The sequence below is a fragment of the Camelus dromedarius genome, chromosome 7 (genome assembly GCF_036321535.1).
Source record: "Camelus dromedarius isolate mCamDro1 chromosome 7, mCamDro1.pat, whole genome shotgun sequence".
In the NCBI taxonomy this organism is placed as follows: domain Eukaryota; kingdom Metazoa; phylum Chordata; class Mammalia; order Artiodactyla; family Camelidae; genus Camelus; species Camelus dromedarius.
In genome coordinates this window covers 25,317,599-25,338,573 of record NC_087442.1, presented here as the reverse complement: position 1 = coordinate 25,338,573, position 20,975 = coordinate 25,317,599, and the positions used below count along the sequence as shown (strand labels likewise).

At 37.3% G+C, this 20,975-nt stretch overlaps 1 protein-coding gene across 8 annotated transcripts in view; it reads right to left on the bottom strand.

Moving 5' to 3' along the window:
• The window catches only part of CADPS2 (calcium dependent secretion activator 2), a 449,325-nt gene that overhangs the window by 189,570 nt on the left and 238,780 nt on the right, over positions 1-20,975 (bottom strand). For all 8 annotated transcript variants that reach the window (XM_064487396.1, XM_064487392.1, XM_064487395.1 and 5 more), the window contains exon 8: positions 15,351-15,490. In XM_064487396.1, the coding sequence (XP_064343466.1) occupies positions 15,351-15,490 (140 nt within the window). The remainder of the gene's footprint in view (positions 1-15,350; positions 15,491-20,975) is intronic.

The window sequence follows — 20,975 nt, the reverse complement described above, 5'->3', positions numbered from 1 at the left end:
TAATAGGAAAATCTCAAAGTTACATGATTTATTTTTATATTATATAACACTATATCACAAAATTAAAACATGGCATTCACATATGTGTGAAACTTCAAAAATTTTAAAGCACTATAGAATATAAAGAGTGTTCCAATCAATTAAAAAACCCCCACGGCACTACATGCAAAAACAGATTAAAAAAAATAAATTTCTTCTGTATAGCACAGGGAACTTTATTCAGTATCTTGTAGTAATCTTTAATGAAAAAGAACATATTTGTATATGTGCATGACTGGGACATTATGCTGTGTAACAGAAATTGACACATTATAACTGACTATACTTCAATTAAAAAAAAATTGCTTCTGGGGGAAAAAAAAAAAGAAAAAAACTCCACAGCATTTGTTTGTAAATCATACTTTGAATTAACTATTGTTTATTGATAATAGCTAAAATGTGCTGAGTGGTAATTATGTGCCAGGCACTTGAGTGGTATTAGCTCATTTAACCCTCACAGTGAGTGACCTTGTGAAACAGGCAATTATCATTCCACTTTACAAGTGAAGAACTGAGGCACAGGCAGTTAAGAAATTTATGCCAAGAGTACACAGTGATGGGGCCACAGGCAGGCATATGGGCTGTACACACTCCAGCCACTCCCACAAAGTGGTACTGCTCTGGTATTACATTGTCTTTAAGTAGTTTTCATTATGCCTTAAAACATTTCATCAATTATTCACGTCTTTCACTATACTCACACCTGACACTGTCACTCTCTAAGAGAAACCAAGTAAATCCAATGGTTAAAACTTCGCGTGCGCAATATATAGTCGTTTGTAACTAAGTGCGAATTTTGGCAAGTGTAGGCAGAGCCTGTCAAATGTTCATAACTGTGTTCTTGCTTAAAGGTCAAGGCAAAAGACTAAGCCTAGGCAATTATAATTTATTTTCTTTTGAATAAGAAAGTTGTATTTGCCTCCAATGCAAAAAGAGGCAGTGCAGTGCATGATAACCTTACCCCTGTTCTCTGCAGAAGGATTTGCAACTATAACATTACTTTCTGTTTGTTTGTTTGTTTGCTTTTTGGGTTTTTTTTTTTTGTCACTGTCTTACTCATTTTACACAGTTTTACTTATTTCAAGTTCAATCCTTATTCGTTTCATTCAATGATTTCTTCTGCCTTGGTCTACATCAGTCTAGAAACTTATCTGATTACTCAAGTTTAATCAACTTATTTCCTATATATTTTCATATTTCATAAGAGGAGTTGAGCCTTTCTCATCCTTCTTAAATACATGCCATGTTTGTTAAGTTTAATAAATGCTCATAAATACATATAGTTCTCACAATCACTAACTAGACAGACAATATTTTTCAGTTAACACATCAATCTCAAATAATCGTTATACCCTTGTTCTTTGACTGACCAGAGTGACCAATGAAAATTACTCACCTGGCTTGGGCAACACCTTTGTGTGTACGTAAATTAACACTTTCAAAGAAAAGCAAAAAAGCAAAAAAAAAAAAGTCTATTTTTTAAATTGTTTTTGAATTATGGTATAAGGGGTTTTTTTTTTTTGGAAACAGTTTTAAACCACCAGTTAAAACAGATTCTGTGAACCACTTATTTATATATTTTCAACTAGGATGTAAAGTCATGGAAGAAGCAGTTGATATCTGATAGTCCATTACATTCTGGATGTATGACCATATTCTGCCAGTTTAAATTGCTTTCCATTTTACTTTGATTTCCTAGCCCAGGCTATTAGGTTAACAGCTGCTCTACTTCCATGGGAAAAGTAATTACTTCTGCTGTAGCTAATGTATTTCTTGTGCTGATTAATGTCTCTTTTTAAGCATCACTATTTTTATAGCAAATTTAGCCCCTCCATTCATTCATTCAAAGAGCTTGGCACATGGTAATCAACAAACATGTGTTGAATGATTGATTTGACGAAACAAAGCATGTATTCAGTGCCTGGTCAATAAGAAGCTCCGTTCTATACGGGGTGAATATTAGCTAGAAGGGCAAACAAGAATGTTGAAAACTGTAATTCTGTAATAGAGCATGCGTGGTGAATCTGGGGGCACAGATTCGGGATGCCTGAGTCAGCCTGACCTGAAAAGATGAGGAGTACCAACGAATTTTCATCTTGAGTCTTACTTTGAAAGTACATAAAAATCAAGCAATTATTGATATGAAGTTTGGATTCACTATCTTCTGAATCCTGTGGGCAAAGTAATGAAGAGTTGGGATCCCCGCTTTCAGGAGCCAACACCACAGGCATAGATATAAGACAAACACATAAAAGTATAAGTGTCAAAATACAGCAGTATGTGGTAAAAGACAAAAAAAAAAAAAAAAAAAGACAAAAAAAGAGAAAAGAACAAAAGGCTCTCTATACAGCTGGAGAAATTTTAAACAGAAATATGTCCTGTGTACAACTACTGGTAAAGCTTGAAGAAGTTTAGTATTATCTTGTAAAGACAATGTTGACATTCTCATCAGCTCAGCAACTTCACTCTTGGGTACACACTAAGAGAATGTGTGTACCAGGAGACACGCATAGGACGTTCATAGTAGCACTCTCTGAAACAGCACAAATTTGGAAAACACCCACATGTACATTTTGATAAAATGGACAAATGATATTTGTAGAAAGACATATTCAACAGGAAAGATAGCACATATAATTAAATGTATAGATCAATCTGGCATATAGCATGGGCCAAGCAATCTGACTAGTCCAATTTTGGGTATCTGATACATAATAGAAGAGGTAGGAAAAGGGAGTAGGGTTTCATAGTAAAACAATAGTGCACAGTATCAGTCAGCCTTTGCTGTGTAACATACCACACTAAAATGTAGTTAACTTAAAACAGTCACTTATTCTCATGAACATATAGTTGACTGAGCAATTCTACGGATCTGATCAGGGCCCAGCATGACCCACTCACGGGCCTGTGGACAGCTACAAGTTGGCTAACTGGCTTTGTTCACTTTGTCTGGGCTTACTCATATGTCTGAGACCTTGGTCAGGACAACTGTGCTGATTCAGCTCTGCTCCTCTAGCGGTCTGGCCCATAAGTACCCTGGTGGCAAAGGCAGGAGAGCAAGAGCAGAAGTGAATATGTACAAATTCTTTTCAAGCCTCTGCTAATGTCAAGTTTGCTACCATCCCCAAGGCCAAAGCAAGCCCCATGGCCAAGCCTAAAGATGGAGGGGACAACATAGATATGGGGCAAAGGGCGTGAATGGAGGGAGGCCATTTGTTGGGTCCATTTATGTGCATATACAAAAAATGAATTGTCTAAATAAACGTTATCTCTTCCTTCACTGAAGACAGCCAGACTTCCTTCAAAATCAAGCCTGGATGACGTAAAGAGTTTTACATAAGGTCAGTCCTAGGCAAGACAGAAGAGGGAAAGATTATGGTGAGAAGAAAGATGGAGAGAAGCGAGGCAAGCTGTTAGAGACAATGTGCTGGAGTTGAGGAGTGCGCGAGGGCTGTGCTGCAACTCAGTGGGAGTGGTCCTGATGAAGCAGAGGAGGGGCTGGAGCTTCTTTAGATTCTTGTGGTATAAAAAGGTCTCAGCAGTTCCCTCAAAACCAGGGGCGTGGGGATGAAGGGACGTAGGTTGGCCGAGTATTCTACTCAAGAGGAAGTTAGGTGAATAAACTACTTTTCTTGGCACATCTGTACCAGTGTGAAAAAATGTGTAACCTGTCATCAGACTGGTATGGTTTGGTTAAGTCAAAGAGTGGAGGGAAAAGGGGCTGAGTTAGTAGAAGCATGTTCAGGATATATGAACTAATCAATTTGGTTGAAGTTAGGGGTTTGCGTTGGGTATAGAAAGGAGAAAAAGTTGGGAAGACTAGGTGGGGACAGGTTTTTGAAGAAATTGGAATGCTAGGCTGAAAAAAGTGAGTCTCATCCCATAGGCAATGGAGAAGCACTAGAAGTTTTTTAGCAAAGATATTGAATAGCATTTCTAAATTCTTGAATGGTTTGGAAAACAGGTGAAACAGGAAAATCAGTGCAGAAGTCACTGGACAGTTATTTTCATTGCTGTTAGAATAGATTGAATTGGAGTTGGCAGAAGGAATGGAAGGGGATTTATCTGTGGGAAACACTACAGAGAGAGAGAGGGATTAACTACTTTGGGTGAGGAGAAGGTGGTTAAAGACAAGACTAAAGATCAATCTAACTGGCAGAAAGGATATAGCTGCCAATTTCACAAAGCTGGAAATAGCTGGTATTCAAATTTCCTCTGATTTTTGGTATGTCCTTCTAATCTACTGTCAAAAGAAATTTAAAATTTTTTCCTTAAGTACTGATACATGAAATAAACAAAAGCACTAGAATATATTCATGTTTTTATAAAGACATTAAACATTCCTTTTTTTAAATTATGAAAATAGGATGTGCTTTTCCCCTGTTTTGAATATTAATGTACTATCCTTAAGGATATAAATGATTCTGGAATGAATGATTAGAAATCTTCTTTGTTTTCCCTTAGAGAGTTTGTTTTGAGGGGGGTATAATTAAATTTTTATTTATTTATTTATTCTCTTTATTTTTTTAATGGAGGTACTGGTGATTGAAACCAGGACCTTGTGCATGCTAAACATGTGCTCTACCACTGAACTATACCCTCCTGCTTCCCTCCTCTGTTAGAAACCTTAACACTTGCAAACCTTTTGCTCTCCGTTCATGTCATCAACACTGTTATTAACATTTAAATTGTGGTGATGATTCCTTCGTTAATCAGATCATGCTTCTATCTGGCTAAAACAAATTCCTTTGCTATCTTCCCCATTATCGTAAACTTACAATGATTTTCAGGCAATTCAAATGCAGTCTAGATGGGGAACTGTGGCTGTGATGTTATTTCCTGTCACCAGTGCTCAATTCTGCTAAACTATGGCTCTGATCATAAAGAGAAGATTAGGAAATATTCCGTATGACCATGTTATTATTTATGGAGAGAAACACACAATTAAGTACACTATTAGACAAGATGGGACTACATCTGAATAGCATTCTTTTAAATTATATCTGTGTTTTCAGACACTACCCTATCCATCACTACTTCCCACTAACGCTCATTTTCTCCCTGTTGGACCTCTCTCTTATGCCGCTAAGCTATTTTCCTCCTACTTTCGTCTGGGGCTTCCAAATGAGGCCAGCTTTGCTGCCACATATGTTGATCAACCCTTTTGGGGGCTGTTGCCCTTCACTGCTGCCATGATTCATCCTGCTTTCTGATTTATGTGATCTTCAGGCTTCTAAATTTCCTGCTGATTTTGACCCACAGTCATGTTCTGACCCTTTGAAATCTTTGCAAATCTTGGTAGCAAGCAGTCAGCCCGTTCTGTGGCTGGTTCCCTCAACTCCTCTCTCATAGAACATGTTCAAGACCCCTCCTGTCTCTGACTGATGATCAAAGTACTGTTTCCTTTTCAGTTTCTCTTTGTTTTTCTTTGTTAGTTGTTGGAAAGAATATTTTCCTGAAGTATTTTTGAGCTTGTCTAAATGTAGTAAAAAGTGTTCAGGAAACAGAATTGATAGAATAAGTTCTGAAATAAATATGACTGCTTCAAATCAGAAGTCTCTGTAGGAGAAGGAAAGTGAATAACTTGTTGATTCCAAAAAGATAGTATGAACAAAGCTCAAACCTGGTTCTCTCTTTTTTCGCCTTAAGTAAGTACTGGTTATATAATACATCATTCTTATATGTGAACCCTGAAGTATAATCCTAGCCACAGAAAATGTTGCTACAACTTCCTCCTACAGCTCCAACCACGTTTCACAGGAATGATCTAAATGTAAGTGTTGACAGATAATAGGTAGTATTAGAAATTTACTTTCTCATAGTTTAGGCAAAACATCATTAAAAAACAAGCCTCCCTTTGGAGAATAACAACTTTGAACTTAAAGTTTTTAGACAAGAATACATTTTTCCATAGTACAGCCTTTACTAATGAAACTTTCTGGAATTCCTCTAGGTAATAACATTTTGAAGCACACTCTAATAAACTTACATTACAATGGTACCAATCAGATAATATCATCATTTGAAGTTTATATCCAGTACATCCAAATAACAAATCCAAAACTTACTTTGACTGTAAAAGAACTGGGAACGTAAGTTCTGCATTCTTCTCTTTCTTCAGAAAAGAAAACATTCATTCAACAAATATTTATTTCAACGACTGCTAAGTGGCACTCAATTTTCTAAAAACTGGATTTTAAAATAGCAGTGAATAAGGCAAGGTTCTATCTTATAGAAATTAGATTTGGCTGGGGAGCTGGTCAACGGCAAATCACCCAAATAGAGATACCACTTCGATTGGTGAGAAAGTCAATAGATAGCAGCCAATAAATATAATACGGGTAATAAGAGGTTAAGAATGAAGCAGGTTAAAAGATCTGGCAGTGGCGAGAGAAGAGCATTACTCTATGCAGGGTGGCTGACATGAGCCTCACTGCAGAGATGGCCTCTGATGAGAAAACTGGCAGAAGGGAGGCGGGGGTAGGTGTAGGGTAAGAATATTCTGTAATAGTGTCAGCAACTGCCACGGTCCTATATCAGGAACCAGCTGAGAATGTTCAAGAAGCAGCTTTAGAACTCTCATCTTAAAGACACCAATCACTCCCAGTGATTATTTTCATAAAACATCAGCAAATACAGGCTGTTCAATCCCATGAATGTCCTGGGTGCTATGGTAACTACAAAATTAAAGTCTTTTGCCCAGTAAGTACTGAGTATGCTATTCAGGCATATCAATTCTCTCCTTAAATGAAGCACTTATAAAACTATAATTTAAAAAGCAAAAAAAAAAAAGAAACTGAGATAAAGTGAAAATGAATTTTTTTGGTATGCACAAATTGAGATTGACAACTTATCAAAAAGTGAACAAATGTTAATATCACAAGACAGCAAGATCTGATCGACTGTTTAGAGCTATGGAGGTCAAGTAAAACTTGTCTAATGATTTAAGAAGATGGAAACTAAACATTTTAGCAATTGCACTAAACATACAAAAGGCACCACACTAGTTATTTAAAACATCATGCTTTGAAAACATTTGCCATTTAAAAATAAGTCAGACTGCCCTGGACTAAAACAAAGAGAGAAGTTCTATCGAATTCTTCTCACTTGCTATGAAATAATCTCCAGGTGTTCTTTCTTAGAACTTGGGCTTATTTCTTAGATAAATCATTCAGGTCAGTTGCTCAGACACAGTGGAAAGCTCTTATGTAATACAGTTGACCCTTGAGCAACATGGAGGCCAGGGGTGCCCAACCTCCACTCGGCAGAAAATCCTCCTATTACTTTGGCTCTCCCCACACGTGGCTCCTTTGGATCTTTGGATTCAACGGACCACTGATGGTGCAGAACTGCAGTACTTACTACTGAAAAAAAAAAAAAATCCAAGGGTAAGTGGACACACACAGTTCAAAGCCATGTTGCTCAAGAATCAACTGTATTTTCATTTTTCTTCCTCTGGACATAGAGAAGGCAAAATAAAGTGAGCAGCAAAACACACACACAAAGAGAAATAAACCATGGCCACCACCAACATCCATAATAGCCATCAAATAAAAATGTAAATTAAAGTCTAACAATTCAGCAGAGGGTCTCAGTGCGGGATATAACTTTTATATTCTCAAGGAATTAGTGAGGATTTGTGCACTGTTATTTTCCCATCAGTCTCTGAGCATTTTCTTCCAAATAAAGTCAAATGACATGATTAAAACTAGAAGGTTTTATTATAGTTCAAGGAACTATAATTTTTAAAAATGCTTATTTTAGTGATTGTCACTAGTTAATTGAGCACTTACTATGTGACAAGTACTGTGCCACATGCTTTATTAGTATATCTCATCGCATGCTCAGGACAATCTCAACTTTATGGTTGAGAAAACAGAGGCTAGGAAGAGTTAAAACTTGACTGAGTTTGCATGAAAAATGGCTAAAACGTGAACCCAGGTCTAACTTCAAAGCCTGTTCTGTATCTTCCTGTACCCTGCTTCCTGTTTAGGAAAATGTCCTCAAAGAGAAAAATGTGGCTTGAAAGTCACTGAACTGTTTCTATCCTGCTCAGGAATGTGAACATTTCCAGCTTATTTTCCTTAAGAGAGGTCTACTGTTCGACTTAAAATAAAGAATTACAGGAAAAAAGATTTCAGAGCTGGAAGAAACCTAAAGATCACTTAGGGAGTTCAATATGTTGTTTTAAAAATAAAGACGAAGAAGCCAACGTGACTGTGGACCCAACGTGACCGGAAGGCAGAACTGGCTGGAGCCCAGGTCTCCCAGTCCAGGCCCCCCTCCTGCCCAGCAGCAGCCCTCCTGAGCGCTTGGAAAGGAACAGAGCAGGGAGTCAGAAGCGGGGGATAGAATGGAGATCATGCCTTATTTCTTAAAGGGCTTTGGTTTGTTTCACATTTTAAATATTTAATGTTTATTTTTCCTTCTTGTATAAGTATCTCAACTCAAAGATACAGCAGCCTTAGGGTTTTTATCTAAACATATGGAGTAAACATATTTAGCCAAACATAACTGGTACTACTCTGAGCCAGCCTGCCACCCTCGTAAGCACATTACACACATTAAAATACTGCTCATCCAAACAATTCTGTGAGGTAGGTTCTACTAACATTTTCATTTTGCAGATGAGGAAACTGAGGCAAAGCTACGACAGTTTTATAACTTTCCCCAGATTTCACAGCTATTAAGAGATGCAGCCAGGATGTGAAGGCAGACAGTCTAGCTCCAGAGTTCAGACCCCTAAACCACACTGTTCCCTTAAAGACTGGATGGACAGGAGACCTTTATGTCTTACCTTAAGGAATCCTCTCAAACATTTCCCTAACAACTGGATTTTTGGTAAAACAAATTTAAGTATTGTCAGTCAAAAGAAAACTTATTTGCTTTTTTTTTTTTTTTCCCAGTTTGAGAAACTTCAGTCTTTCACCATGAAAGTAGTAATAATGACATCACAGAAAGTCTGGAAAACAGACACAATTTCACCCATAGCTGTATTCTGTTCAGTATGTTTAGTATTCAGTATTTCCTTCCTGAATTTTCATATGCAACTGTGTTTTCCTACTATCAGAGTATAAACAACTCCATAGTGTGCATTTTTCAAATTTATCTTAATAACAGAAGCCTGATGTTTCTTGTCAGTCTTCATACTTCCTTTTAAATAAATTCCCAAATCTGTCATATCTCTTCCCATTGCCTTCGCTTTTACCACTTCTGTTTCCCCCGAATCCTTACTTCCTCTATCTGGATGACGTGCTATGGCATGAGTCAAAATGAACCTGGCGAGGTGAGGGGAGGAAATGTTTCACTGAGTCACAATTTCCTGAGGGTCTAAGGAGCCATTCAATTTTCTACCCCACTGTCTCCTTCAGTAATTGATGAAACCAAGGCCGAAAAAAAAAGAATGCAGTGACTTACTCAAGTTAGTGACAGAACTGAGACCAAATACAAGGGTCTTGGCTTTGAAACTAATGCTTACCGTACATAACCGCTATTGTACCGTCCTCTGTCTTTGCCACAATTGAGCTACATGTACCAGAGGAACAAATTAAAAATAAGTATCTTTAAATCATGTCCAAATTTTTCTTGACCTTCTGCAATGCTCAGGCACTTAACAAGCCCAGGAGTTTTGCTTTATTAACTCAGTGTCAATATTTCCAAACTTCTGAATATGCGCAGATGAATAAAAAGTACCACTGTGTCAAGTATATAGTATAAAAGTTTTACAGCAAGGCATCAGTTAAGAAGATGAAACCATACCATTCCATTAATGTGCATTAGCTGTTCACAAAATTTTATAACATTCCTAAATAGTTTTCACTATACTTTCTTGAAAAGTGCCCCAAATTAATTGAGATAACCAATGAATACTGTCTGTGGTTTCTGAAAGAAAATAAAGAAGTAGCTAATCTTCCACACTTCACTATTTGACCTAAAGTACCTTTGTTTAAGATGTCCAGATGTGATACTGAAGAGCGTCTAAAAGCAAAAAAGAGTAGTGATTTGATGCCTGAAAAGCAGGAGAGGCTAATAATGTATGTTAAGATATTGCTCCCCTGGAGAAAAATTTTGTGTTGAACAGAAAGCCACAATTTGAGCTTAAAAGTTGCAGACAAACTAATTTGTCACAGGAGAAATCAGAAAAGTTTTGCAAAGGAGTATAACAAGTTAAAACATTTAGTTTAATGGTTATTAAGGCTATGTTTAAAAATGTTTCTAATATTGTAATATAATTTATTAATCACTAGTACATTAGAAAGAAAGCTGCAGTTCTTGATGATTTATATTAGTATATATAAAAATGACATGAATATTAAGGCATTTGGAAAAAGAAAGTTCACTTTATGACTTACTCTTTTTATCATTCTACAATGCCTACATCAATGTTTATAAAGTACCTTCAGACAGACTTCTCTTCTTAATGCTGTATTTAGAAAAAGAATCAATCATGTATCAAGCACCTAGCAGCACTTTGTCAGAAGTTTTGAAAAGGCTACAAGGAATGGGACTTCTATGAAATCTGGGTAAGCCAGAATGAGGTAATAAACTGGGAATGCAAACAGACCCATATGTAGCTTCAGGTGAAGGTGAGATGCCAAAACATGATTATTTTAGACAAGGACATGCAGCAGAATCCTGCTAAAAGGTTGCTTTAAAATGAGAAATCAGTTTTCCCTGGGGAAAAAACAGACTTGTCTTTTTGTCTGGACCCTCCAAGTGAGTGCTATTTTGTTAAAAAAAAAAAAAAGATTCTCCCCCTTTTGGTCTTCACACTGTCCCCTAAACTACCTGAAGACCATAAACGTTAAATCGAAAACAAAATAATTCAATTTTATTAGAGGGCAGTCATTTCAATTTAGGAGGAAATGTCGCACTTGAATATTAAGAATGTGACTGAAGGTTCTGCCGGCATCACGCCACAGCCCCTGGATGCCGGTCCTCCGACAGGAAAGCATCGGAAGTCAATAAAACAGCCAGGCTGGGGCTTAATTATCCTGTTCTCCCTGCTGGAAATTCAACTGTTGTCTCTTCTCTGCAGCAAGAGGTGGACCCAAAGTCTTCTACACCTTTATGATGTACATTAAATGGAGTTTCATATATGACAATTTCAAAGCATTTCATTATATCTTTCATTATAACTTTACACACAGAGAATGATGAGATTTACATGGCAGTGATTTGGCTAACATTTTATATTACTGACTTTAACTGTGATAAAATTCTTCTATAGTTACATACTCATGAAGTTTTATTTATTTATTTATTTTTACTATAAAGGTAATCAGTTACAATGCAGACTTTTGGTAGATCCTGGTCATAATGCTTCCACATATTTGCAACAATTTAATTTTCTCCTTTCTCCTTTTCAGCTGCAGATTTAATTGTCCTAAGAGTCATTTATTAGTTCCATTTTATTTTACTTTTCTGATTGAGAAAGTAATATTTGAATTAGGAAAATACGATTTAATTAAAAAAAACGGGAACAGTAGTCCTGAGATTTAATACTGTTACTCAGCCACTAGGCTATGCTAAAGGATAGTCCATTGGTTCCAGAATGCGTCTGTCTTCCAGCCACTCAAGGAAGCAGGAAGGGAAATTCAAAAGCTGAATGTAAATTATTTAATCACTCAAAACCTAGCTGGAAATTCATTTAACATATTTATGTAATAGTTTATGTAATTTCGTTTACATAACATAAGCCCAAACAATAAATGAACCCAAATTTTTACCAAATATATATCACGTGGTAATGTTCAGTTTGGTTTTGAAAGAATGAAACCATCATTATGTTTATGTTATCCAAATTAAATGTCTATTTTCATTTGCCTGTTGTCAGTCCTATTAGAAAAAACTATAATGTGCAGTCAGGGACTGATCAATGATCAGACACCTGTATTTTAGATTGGATATATTTTTCTTTCTGCTTCAAAAAAAAAAAGTCATTTTAAAATGCAACAATTGTGATTCAAACACCATTCATTTCTTTTAGATATTTTTTACATTAAATTATGCTCTATCCTCTATAAATTGTTTTAAAACTTCTAAACCTTTAGTGTCCTTCAACTTATGAAGGCACATGACTGTCATCATTTTTTCCTTAAAACTCTAAGGAGCACATTATTATCATCTCATAATCATTATTCATATTAATATCTATCCTTGTTTACTCACAGTGGGAGGTACTAGGGGTTCAAACAGGCCTATGAAACTTAAACAGTGTAGTCGAGAACACATAAAAATATAGATAACATTAATGCATATACTTATTTAGGAATAGTACAGGGGCCACATACATATAATAAATGAATAAAAGGAAATACATGTTAAAAGAGTTCACATAAGAGATACGCTTGTTGCCCATAGTATTAAAACAGAGAATAGGTTTTTATGAGTTTTAAGTCCCAAAGGATTTCAAAGTCTGGTTCTGAAAAGTGCTCCAAGGATAAAAATCCATAACCCCCCTGTGTGTTTAATCTACTTTTGACAACTCTATCTGTAAGAGGAGTTTGCTGTATTTTAAAAGATAAATTAATCTTTTTAAAACTTGTCTGTTTTCAATTATTCATTATTCATCTGTTAATCATCTGTTATAGGATGAATTATTGACAGAACATAATCCAGCCCAAAAGCAAAATGCTATTAATCTGCTGCTCTTATTATGTTATCTCATATGATAGAGCACTTGGAAGAAAAAGGTTAGTTGACTTTCTCTTCTTAAATGTAACTAAGTTCAGTAAAATCCATCTATGAAGCACCACAAAAAAGATGAATATGGTTCATGCTGCAGGGCAAGTCATGTTTTCCCGTATACATCTAAACACAGGGATGATGTTCAAAGAATTTAAAACTGTTACTACACAGGCACTTGTGGTAAATAAAGCACCTGCCCTATCTCTGACCACCATGATAAATTGCTATTACAGCAATGTTGAAATTCTGGTTGATCATTATTATTCTGTCCAACACTGGAATTAGATTTTTCGATTAATTATTAGGGAATATGATATTCTTAATTATGTTCCGTAACACACCAACTAGCAGAAAAGCATCACAGATATTTTCAGTCCTGGAATTTCTCCCTTTTATATCCCATAACCTCGAGTTACCTGAATGTCTGGAAATACCTGTTAGTATCTTTTAGCAATGGCAGATAATGATAAAGTTCTTGAGCTTTACAGATTAAATTCAGAGACTGTGGTACATTCTCTTTTGTCATCTCCTTCACCTGTAGTGAGGTTGGGCAGAAGCCAACTCCAGAACCATTCTAGGGGGTCCTCATTTAGTCAAAGGGCTCTGAGATGTAAACCAATTCTCCACTGCAAAGGAGTGAGTAAAAAAAAAATCAAGCCTTGGAAGGTGACTGGATTGTACCACCTGCCCTGGAGCAACCTAGAGCAAGAAAACCCTCAGGATTAGAGCAGAGCTTTCTTTCCGCAAGAGCTGAAGGCTTCAGAACTTGCTGTGTGCCCAACTTCATGTTCAATCTTGGTTCGTGGGACATTCTGAAGGCCCTAAGGGTATTCATCATGGCTCTGCCCATGTGCAAATTAGGAGCTGTGTTGGCGTTATGATACATAGGTTCCCGATGCTTGTGCAATTCATCAAGAGACTGAGTTCAAAATCATAGAGAAGAAACAAGAGTGCCTGGAACATAATGGGTTCCCTTCTACTTACCTCTGGTTTCTACTGGTCTCTCAGAACTTTAGCGCAACGGTACTGTAACTCTCTAGTCTTAAAGCACCCTTTGCCAGCTATACCAAAATTGCCATGAATGGCTAATAGCCCTTCCAGATCTCCTGCCTGTGTACATGCTACGTCATGTGCCTAGATGGCCCCTCCTCCCCACTGCCCGCCTGCTGAATTCATCCTTCAAGCTTCATCTCAAAAGTCAGGTGTCTTGTGAGACTTTCTCTGACTAACTCCAGGTGTTATTTCCACCAGAATCAGGTGTTATTTCCACCAGTTCCCATTCCTCTCTTACAGCACGTATCACTCAGTATTAGAATTATTTGTACACAAGCCTGAATCCTTGGCTAGCCAGATCCTTCAGGCCTGGGATGATCTCTCAAGGAGGTTTGTCCTGGCTGGAGCAGAGGAAGTGCTCCATACCTGTCTGCTGTATGAATCAACAGTGAGCAGGTAGGTGGGTGAATGGAGAAAGAACTCTAAACAGTAAGTTCCGGGAACTCCACTGTCATCACGAGCTGACTCCTGGTTAGACTGTGCTTTGCTGCGTTACAGATGCCATAACGTGGGACACCCAAAGTACTATTCCCTTTCTAAGAGCCCACCCACTGAGGTGCTGTGTCCCTCGGTAAGACTAGGTCTGACACCGCATACACCACTGCAGACCCAAACCAAGGAAGCAACATCATCCTTAGAGTCTCAGCCCAACTGTGGTAGATAACGTCTGGGCTGCCTTCTGCTCAGAGCCTCATTTTGTTTTCCCTGATGGTCATCCCAAGAATCCGTATCTTGTCGACTTATCAGTTAACTCTGCCGCAGCATTGGTGATCTGGCTCCAACCAAAGCCAGCAGAGAGCGTCTCTGTACAGGAATGCAACCGCTTCTCTCCTTAGTAAGAAAAGTCGACACAGCCTTTCCTCATGGCTAACATCCCTGTGCTGCGATTTGGCTGTAAACCTGAGAAAGACCTGGGTTTTTTAAAAACTCATTTTATTGTAGTCAAGAGTTCAGATCTGTTTCCTCACCAGCCTCACAGGGAAAAAGAACCTCTGCGGAGATGGATGTTGACTCTGACACACACAATCCCCAGGGGACGGTCCCTGCACTTCTAGTTATTCGCCAGCGTCAGTTTCCTCCAGTATTGATTTAGTTTCTCACTCACATATTAGATGGATACTCACGCCCCTCCCATCAAAACTTCTACAGCCTCCTGAGTTATATCTGAATCGCTGTTTAGCTTTAATGTATTCTTTGTCAGTTTAACTATTTCTGGGGATCTGAATGCTAGACTGGTTTCAACTATTACTGTGTTTCGAAAAATATTTCTTAGAAGTTATCAATACATCACTGTTCTTTATCAATGTAAGTGATGTGTAACACCAATGCAATCAAGCACCAATATTATGATAGCATGCAAACGGTTATATTAACTAAATACCCATGTATTTAGCTATGAAGATGTCCACAGATTAAAAAAAAATTAAGTTAACCTATGTATGTCATTTTTGGGGAGAAAAACTCCATGTAAAGGACTGATATATTGGCTCTTGGTAAAATGACAAAAGCGATACAATGAAATGAAATCCAGTAATTCAGGAGAAAAATATCTTCAAGTCCACACTCACCCACTATGCTTCATATGTGGTGGTTTATCCATTCGCACTGCCAATTTGATTTTTAAGTCAGAGTCCTGGCTATTTTTTGGAACTATCATTCGGTGCAACTCAGCTGACTTGGAGCTATTAGAAGTTGGGTATAATATCACCTGTAAGGGACAAATAGGAAAACATTTAGGTGCACATTACAGAATGTCTAAGTAGAACTGAAATCTTTTCTCTACATTTTCCTATTTGAAAAGGTGGCGTCACGCCTGAATGTGTCTAATAAACCATTTCACTCCCATCACAGCAGATGGGTTTTCAATACAGATGCATTTATTTTTTTGACAAATATGTGCTTTCATATTATCACATAATGAGTTTTCTTCCTGTGCACTTCTTAATGAGTTAATAGCACAGAAGCTACAGCTGAATTGACAGTTGAAACATACTTAATAGACACCTATAATTTCAAGACTACTCTAAACTCCTCAGGGCAAAGAAGTTCAGAAAGAAATATCCTTTGAAATTACAGATAGCATGCTTAAAAAGCAAAACCAATTACCTGAAGCAGCAGAAATACACCTTGTGTTTTAATATTTTCATTGCAAAAGAGTATTAAAGGAAATCAGCTCAATTAGAGATGGAAACTACTGACCATAGCACATTTTCTGCTCTAGAGTGATACCAAAGAAGGATTTGTTTCCCTGACTACGTGTTTTCAAAACTATAAAGATGATATTATGATGATTGAAACAAAGTAATTACTTTTAATAAAACTGCCCGGTTATCAGGTGATTATTTCACAACACCAACACAGGAAAGAAAAGCTTACTCTTCAGATGTTAGGTGTCATATAGATTAAAAGAAAGTGTCTTCCCCTTTTTAGTCAGTCATGACACTATTTAGACACGGCATATTTTCAGCCTTAATGGATATTTTTAGATGGGAGCACTATATTCTGAAGGATAAAATAAAGATATGAAATGCATTACATTATATTTTAAGCCATTCTCATTTTAAACCAACATAAAAAGTAAGTAAATTTGAAGTTTCTGTGCCAATGGAAGAATTATAAACATGCTCAGGTATGTAAAATGTTTTTAAAGCACAACATGGCAAATGAATTTGGCACGCCCCGCTGAAAATAAAATCTTCCTTTTCATGTATAAGTGGAAACCTTCACTGAGAAATCTTCAAGCAAGGCTCGTTCTCTTTCTAGGAAAGACAACATAATCATAAAGGCTTCTCAAACTATTCTCAACTTCCAAGTTGCTAACTATATCTACTATTTTGAGACTTTTCTCAAGCCTATCCTAAAAGCCACACCTACGTTCAGTCCAGCACATCTGCACACTTAAGCATACAAAGGCTCATCCAAGAGCAGATTAAATGGCATTTGTGATGTTTTCAAGAATTACGATCAGATTCTAGAATTAGTTCTATCTGACTGATAAACTGTCCAATGGAGCACTTTACAGATTCTTTCTCAAACAACAGTAAAAGAAAATAAGTTGATGGTTTTTGGCTCAAATCAGTAGACAAAGGAATGTCATTTTCAACTCAGAAGGTGATTCCAAAAAAGAATTGAGGACTAAGATAGAGCTATACATCCTCTATGGCTAAGAGCTGCTATTTCCCCAGCAAGTCTGGAGAGCTTTTCCTCTTTCTCCCCACCCCATCCTTAAAAAAAATTTTTTTTTTTGGCATGAGCCACCTACAGACTTTATTCCCTTTTAATTCTTCTTTCTATGTTTATATGAAAATTGGTATTGTTCCAAACTCTAAAAGTCTTATACAGGAAGAGAATATTTAAACTAAAACTTTTGACAATTTCTCATCCTCTAAATGCCAATGATAGGCTACTAAGTAAGGTCTCCAAATAATTAATTGCAGTTGATCCCCAAATTAAGGATCATCCTGCTACTGAATACCATCATTTCTGCCACATTTCAGTTTTCCAGTGGGTACTTCTAACTGATGTCAGGGGAAGGATTTATTGCTTATCTCTGTTCAGTTAAACAAACATTTGAGTGTTTACTATGTGGGGACACAGAAAGGTGAAAGAATACAGATGGCTCCTCAAGGAGCAAGGAGCTGATGGTCTCTTCTTAGTAGCATTAAAAACTCAGATAATTGTGCAGTGGGGAGGGTATAGCTCAGTGGTAGAGTGCCTACCTAACACGCACAAGGTGCTGGGTGCAATCCCCAGTACCTCCATTAAAATGAATAAATAAACCTAATTACCTCCCCCACCAAAAAAAAAAAAAAAACAAAAAAACCTCAGATAATGTCTAATGATTTTACCTCTTTCTGATTTTGTTAGTCTCTGGGTTTATTCGTTCTCTGTTCTATCACACAGGTAGCTAATTCCCTGTGTTAAATTTCCTCCATTTGAATGACCCAGAATTGTCTCTTTTTCTGAACAGACTCTGACAAAGGTATGAACACTGGCACATATAACAAATGAAGGCCCATAGATATGAAACCTATTACTTCTAAAAATGGTAATGGTAAAGAAGCCCTGACCTTAATCTTAAAAGTGGTCTGTGAAATGGTTACCAGGTTTCCATATCGCACAAGAAGAAAGTGATTGTACTCCGTGATTGTACTCATGATTCAGTCATGAACAATAACAGACAAGGAAGAAGCTCCCAAATGTGTAGAGCTCAAAGGGCCGGGGAGAATAAAGGACAAAAGATTTCTTTTCAGACACATGATAAGGATCTACTCAAGAGACCCTGAACATTGCCAGGCAGGAGGCCTTCACAGTGCCTGCCATGACAGGGTTTCACTGTTGTTCTCATTGGACAATCACTGCTGTGTATTTCCCACTTCACATTTTTTTTTTCAAATGAGATGCTTCAGTGTAGCTCTCCCCACTCCACTCCTTGCCCTCCCCACCGCCACTGCTTATATATTGGGTTTGTGCTTGAGCAATGTGGGGAGGGACAGTGGAACCACGGGCAGTTAACATACACTTTAGTTCACTGGTCCCTGGCTGCAAAGACCCATAGCTGGACCTGGACTGAGATGTTGGACTCTGGACTGGAGGTAAGAACAAAATGAAACTTTGGGTTGTTTCCCTTGAGTTGAAGTGAATGCATTCTATGTGTAGGAAGAAGGCTAAGAGAACTGTTGTTATCTTAGGCTATATAGGGTGAGCTCATCTAATTGTCCACCAGAATTCATGCTTTCACTAGTATGGAACTAGTGCTAGGAAGCAGCTGGCTCCCCATAAGTAAGGACATATGCAAGTTCTAGCTAACGGAATACAACGAAAAGTGGTAAGTCATTTTGGGGAATGAGATTAAGGTATAGGTATGCCTTCTTCATTCATCTGCTAGTCAAATGCAGAGGACTCCAATGCTCTAGGAAATGAAAGAGCCATAAAACAGAAGAAATTAGAGCCCAAATCACCACGTGAAGGAAATCTACCCATCTATCAGGAACACCCATAGTAAATTGTTATACAGGTACTATTGTTTTAAATTATTGAAATGTCATCATTTGTCTGTAAAAGCATTTAGTAGTATACTAACTAGTAGGTTAAAACAGTTTTGCTTCCTAAGACTGTCACAGGTAGTAAGTGCTTGAAGAATTTTATTTCATAATAAATAGATAAACAGTTCTACTACAATAGGACTTAGTTCACGTTCAGAAAGGGATGTCTCATGTTGATGGTACAATAATTAAAATACTTACCAGACACAACAATTTACTAAGGATTCTTCTTGAATTCTATATTCACACCTAAATTAAATCATAGCTCTGTACAAAACAGTTAGCTTCTTACGTTATTTAGCAAAGTAGTTTGTTCTTCACTACTCATTTCTCCTAACTTTTCTACACACATTTCTGCTTCTGCTAGTTTATTTTTGTCACCAACACTTTAAATGCCTTGTCACTTAGCATAACACAATACATTTTATGATTTCTTATCTTAAATATAAAGCCAATATAGCTTCTTCATAAAAAAAAAGAAAGTCAGCATTACTTTCCATCTTTGCTAAGGTGTAATGGAAAACAGAAATTTTTTTCTCCATACTTTGCTTAAAATTCTGTCAAATTTAACACAGAGGAAGAAAAAACTTAAAAATAGAGTGTAAATATACATATAAACATAACATTTAGACTAATATGAGGTTCTGAAGGATCTTTCTCTTAAAATATACTTGTACAAGCTAACACGTCCACATTGTTTTCCTTCTACTAAGATACACTAATTAAAGCCAAGCCATGGACATTTGTACATACATCACACTAGTTGAACTTTATGACCTATGAATTCACGACTTTCTAAATTTCTAAAGTGTTTCAACAAAAACGTGAAAAAACTAAAAACTGAGGGGGAAAATCTAGAACTGAGAGGGACAGGCTCAGGTGTGAGGAAAACAATTCACTGCCTTTTCCCATAAATCTGTCTTAGTCAAGAGGAAGTAAAAAAGACCACATGGTCACAATAACTGCACTGTGGTCTTGGAGTAAAATAACAAAGGAATGTATTTGGTACGAATCTAGCTCAAAGATGAGTGCCATCAACAATTCTTGAAGGAATCAGGACATATCTCGGAAAGGAATCACTGTTTCATTTGGAAGTCTAAAAAAACATGTAAGATTTATGATTTAAAAGACATAGTGAAGGGACTGAAAGAGGCATGAAGCTGTTGGAACTGAAGCACGCTAAAAGTGGCACCCTGAAAAAAAAAAAGACACGCAATCCTGACGCTGACATTCTTACCACTACCTTCGGTTCTCAAGTCCTTCCCCAAGCTTGATGGGTCAGCTCTTTCTCTGTTCTCTGGACCTATTCTCAGTCAGTTTCCATTGCTCCCCACCAAATGGCAAGCAAGCAAACAAAATAACAAACAAAAAAACAAAAAGAACTTCAACTGATACAATTTCTCTTCACATTTTCTGCCATGTCAGTTCTCTACCTCATCAAAAGGAAAGGAGAGAACCCTGTGGAACACTAACTTTTAAGGGTTAGGAAAAGGAAGAGAACTCTATAATTGAGACCAGAGGCCAAGGAGGCAGAAAGAAAAACCAGAAGGCTGTGATGCACTATATTCGAGGAAGAGAGTGTGTCAGGGAATAGGAAGTGGCCATCAGTAACAAATGACAATCAAGAGATCAAGCACAGGAGGGATGGAAAGGCTATTGTTAGTTTTAACGACAGAGAAGTCATTAGAGATCTCAGCAAGAGAAAGTTTAGGTGAGGTCAGAGTGTAATGGTTTGAGGGATACAATCTATTCGAAGAAAGGGGGAAGACTTCACTTAACTCTTAAGTGAACAAAATGAGGCAAAATGAGCAAGATCACTTTGGCTAGAAGGAGCATCTCGTGCAAAGGCAGAGGGGATGAAGATATTGTCAGGGAGCTTGAAGAGGGTGAGGAAATGGGAAAGTTGTGCTAATAGGTGAGATCAGAAAGGAAGACTAGGGAGAGACTGTAAAAGCACATGCTTTGCTAAGGAGTTTGTCTGTTATCCCATAACACGTAGTCAAAAAATGCTTCTAAGCCAGAGAATGATATAATTAAAATTTCACGTTCTCCTGTAAAGAATAATCCTCTTCTATCCAGCTGTGCAAATCCTGGAGAGGAGTCATGTGAGTCAATGTGTGGTCAACTGCCGAACACCCAATTACTAAA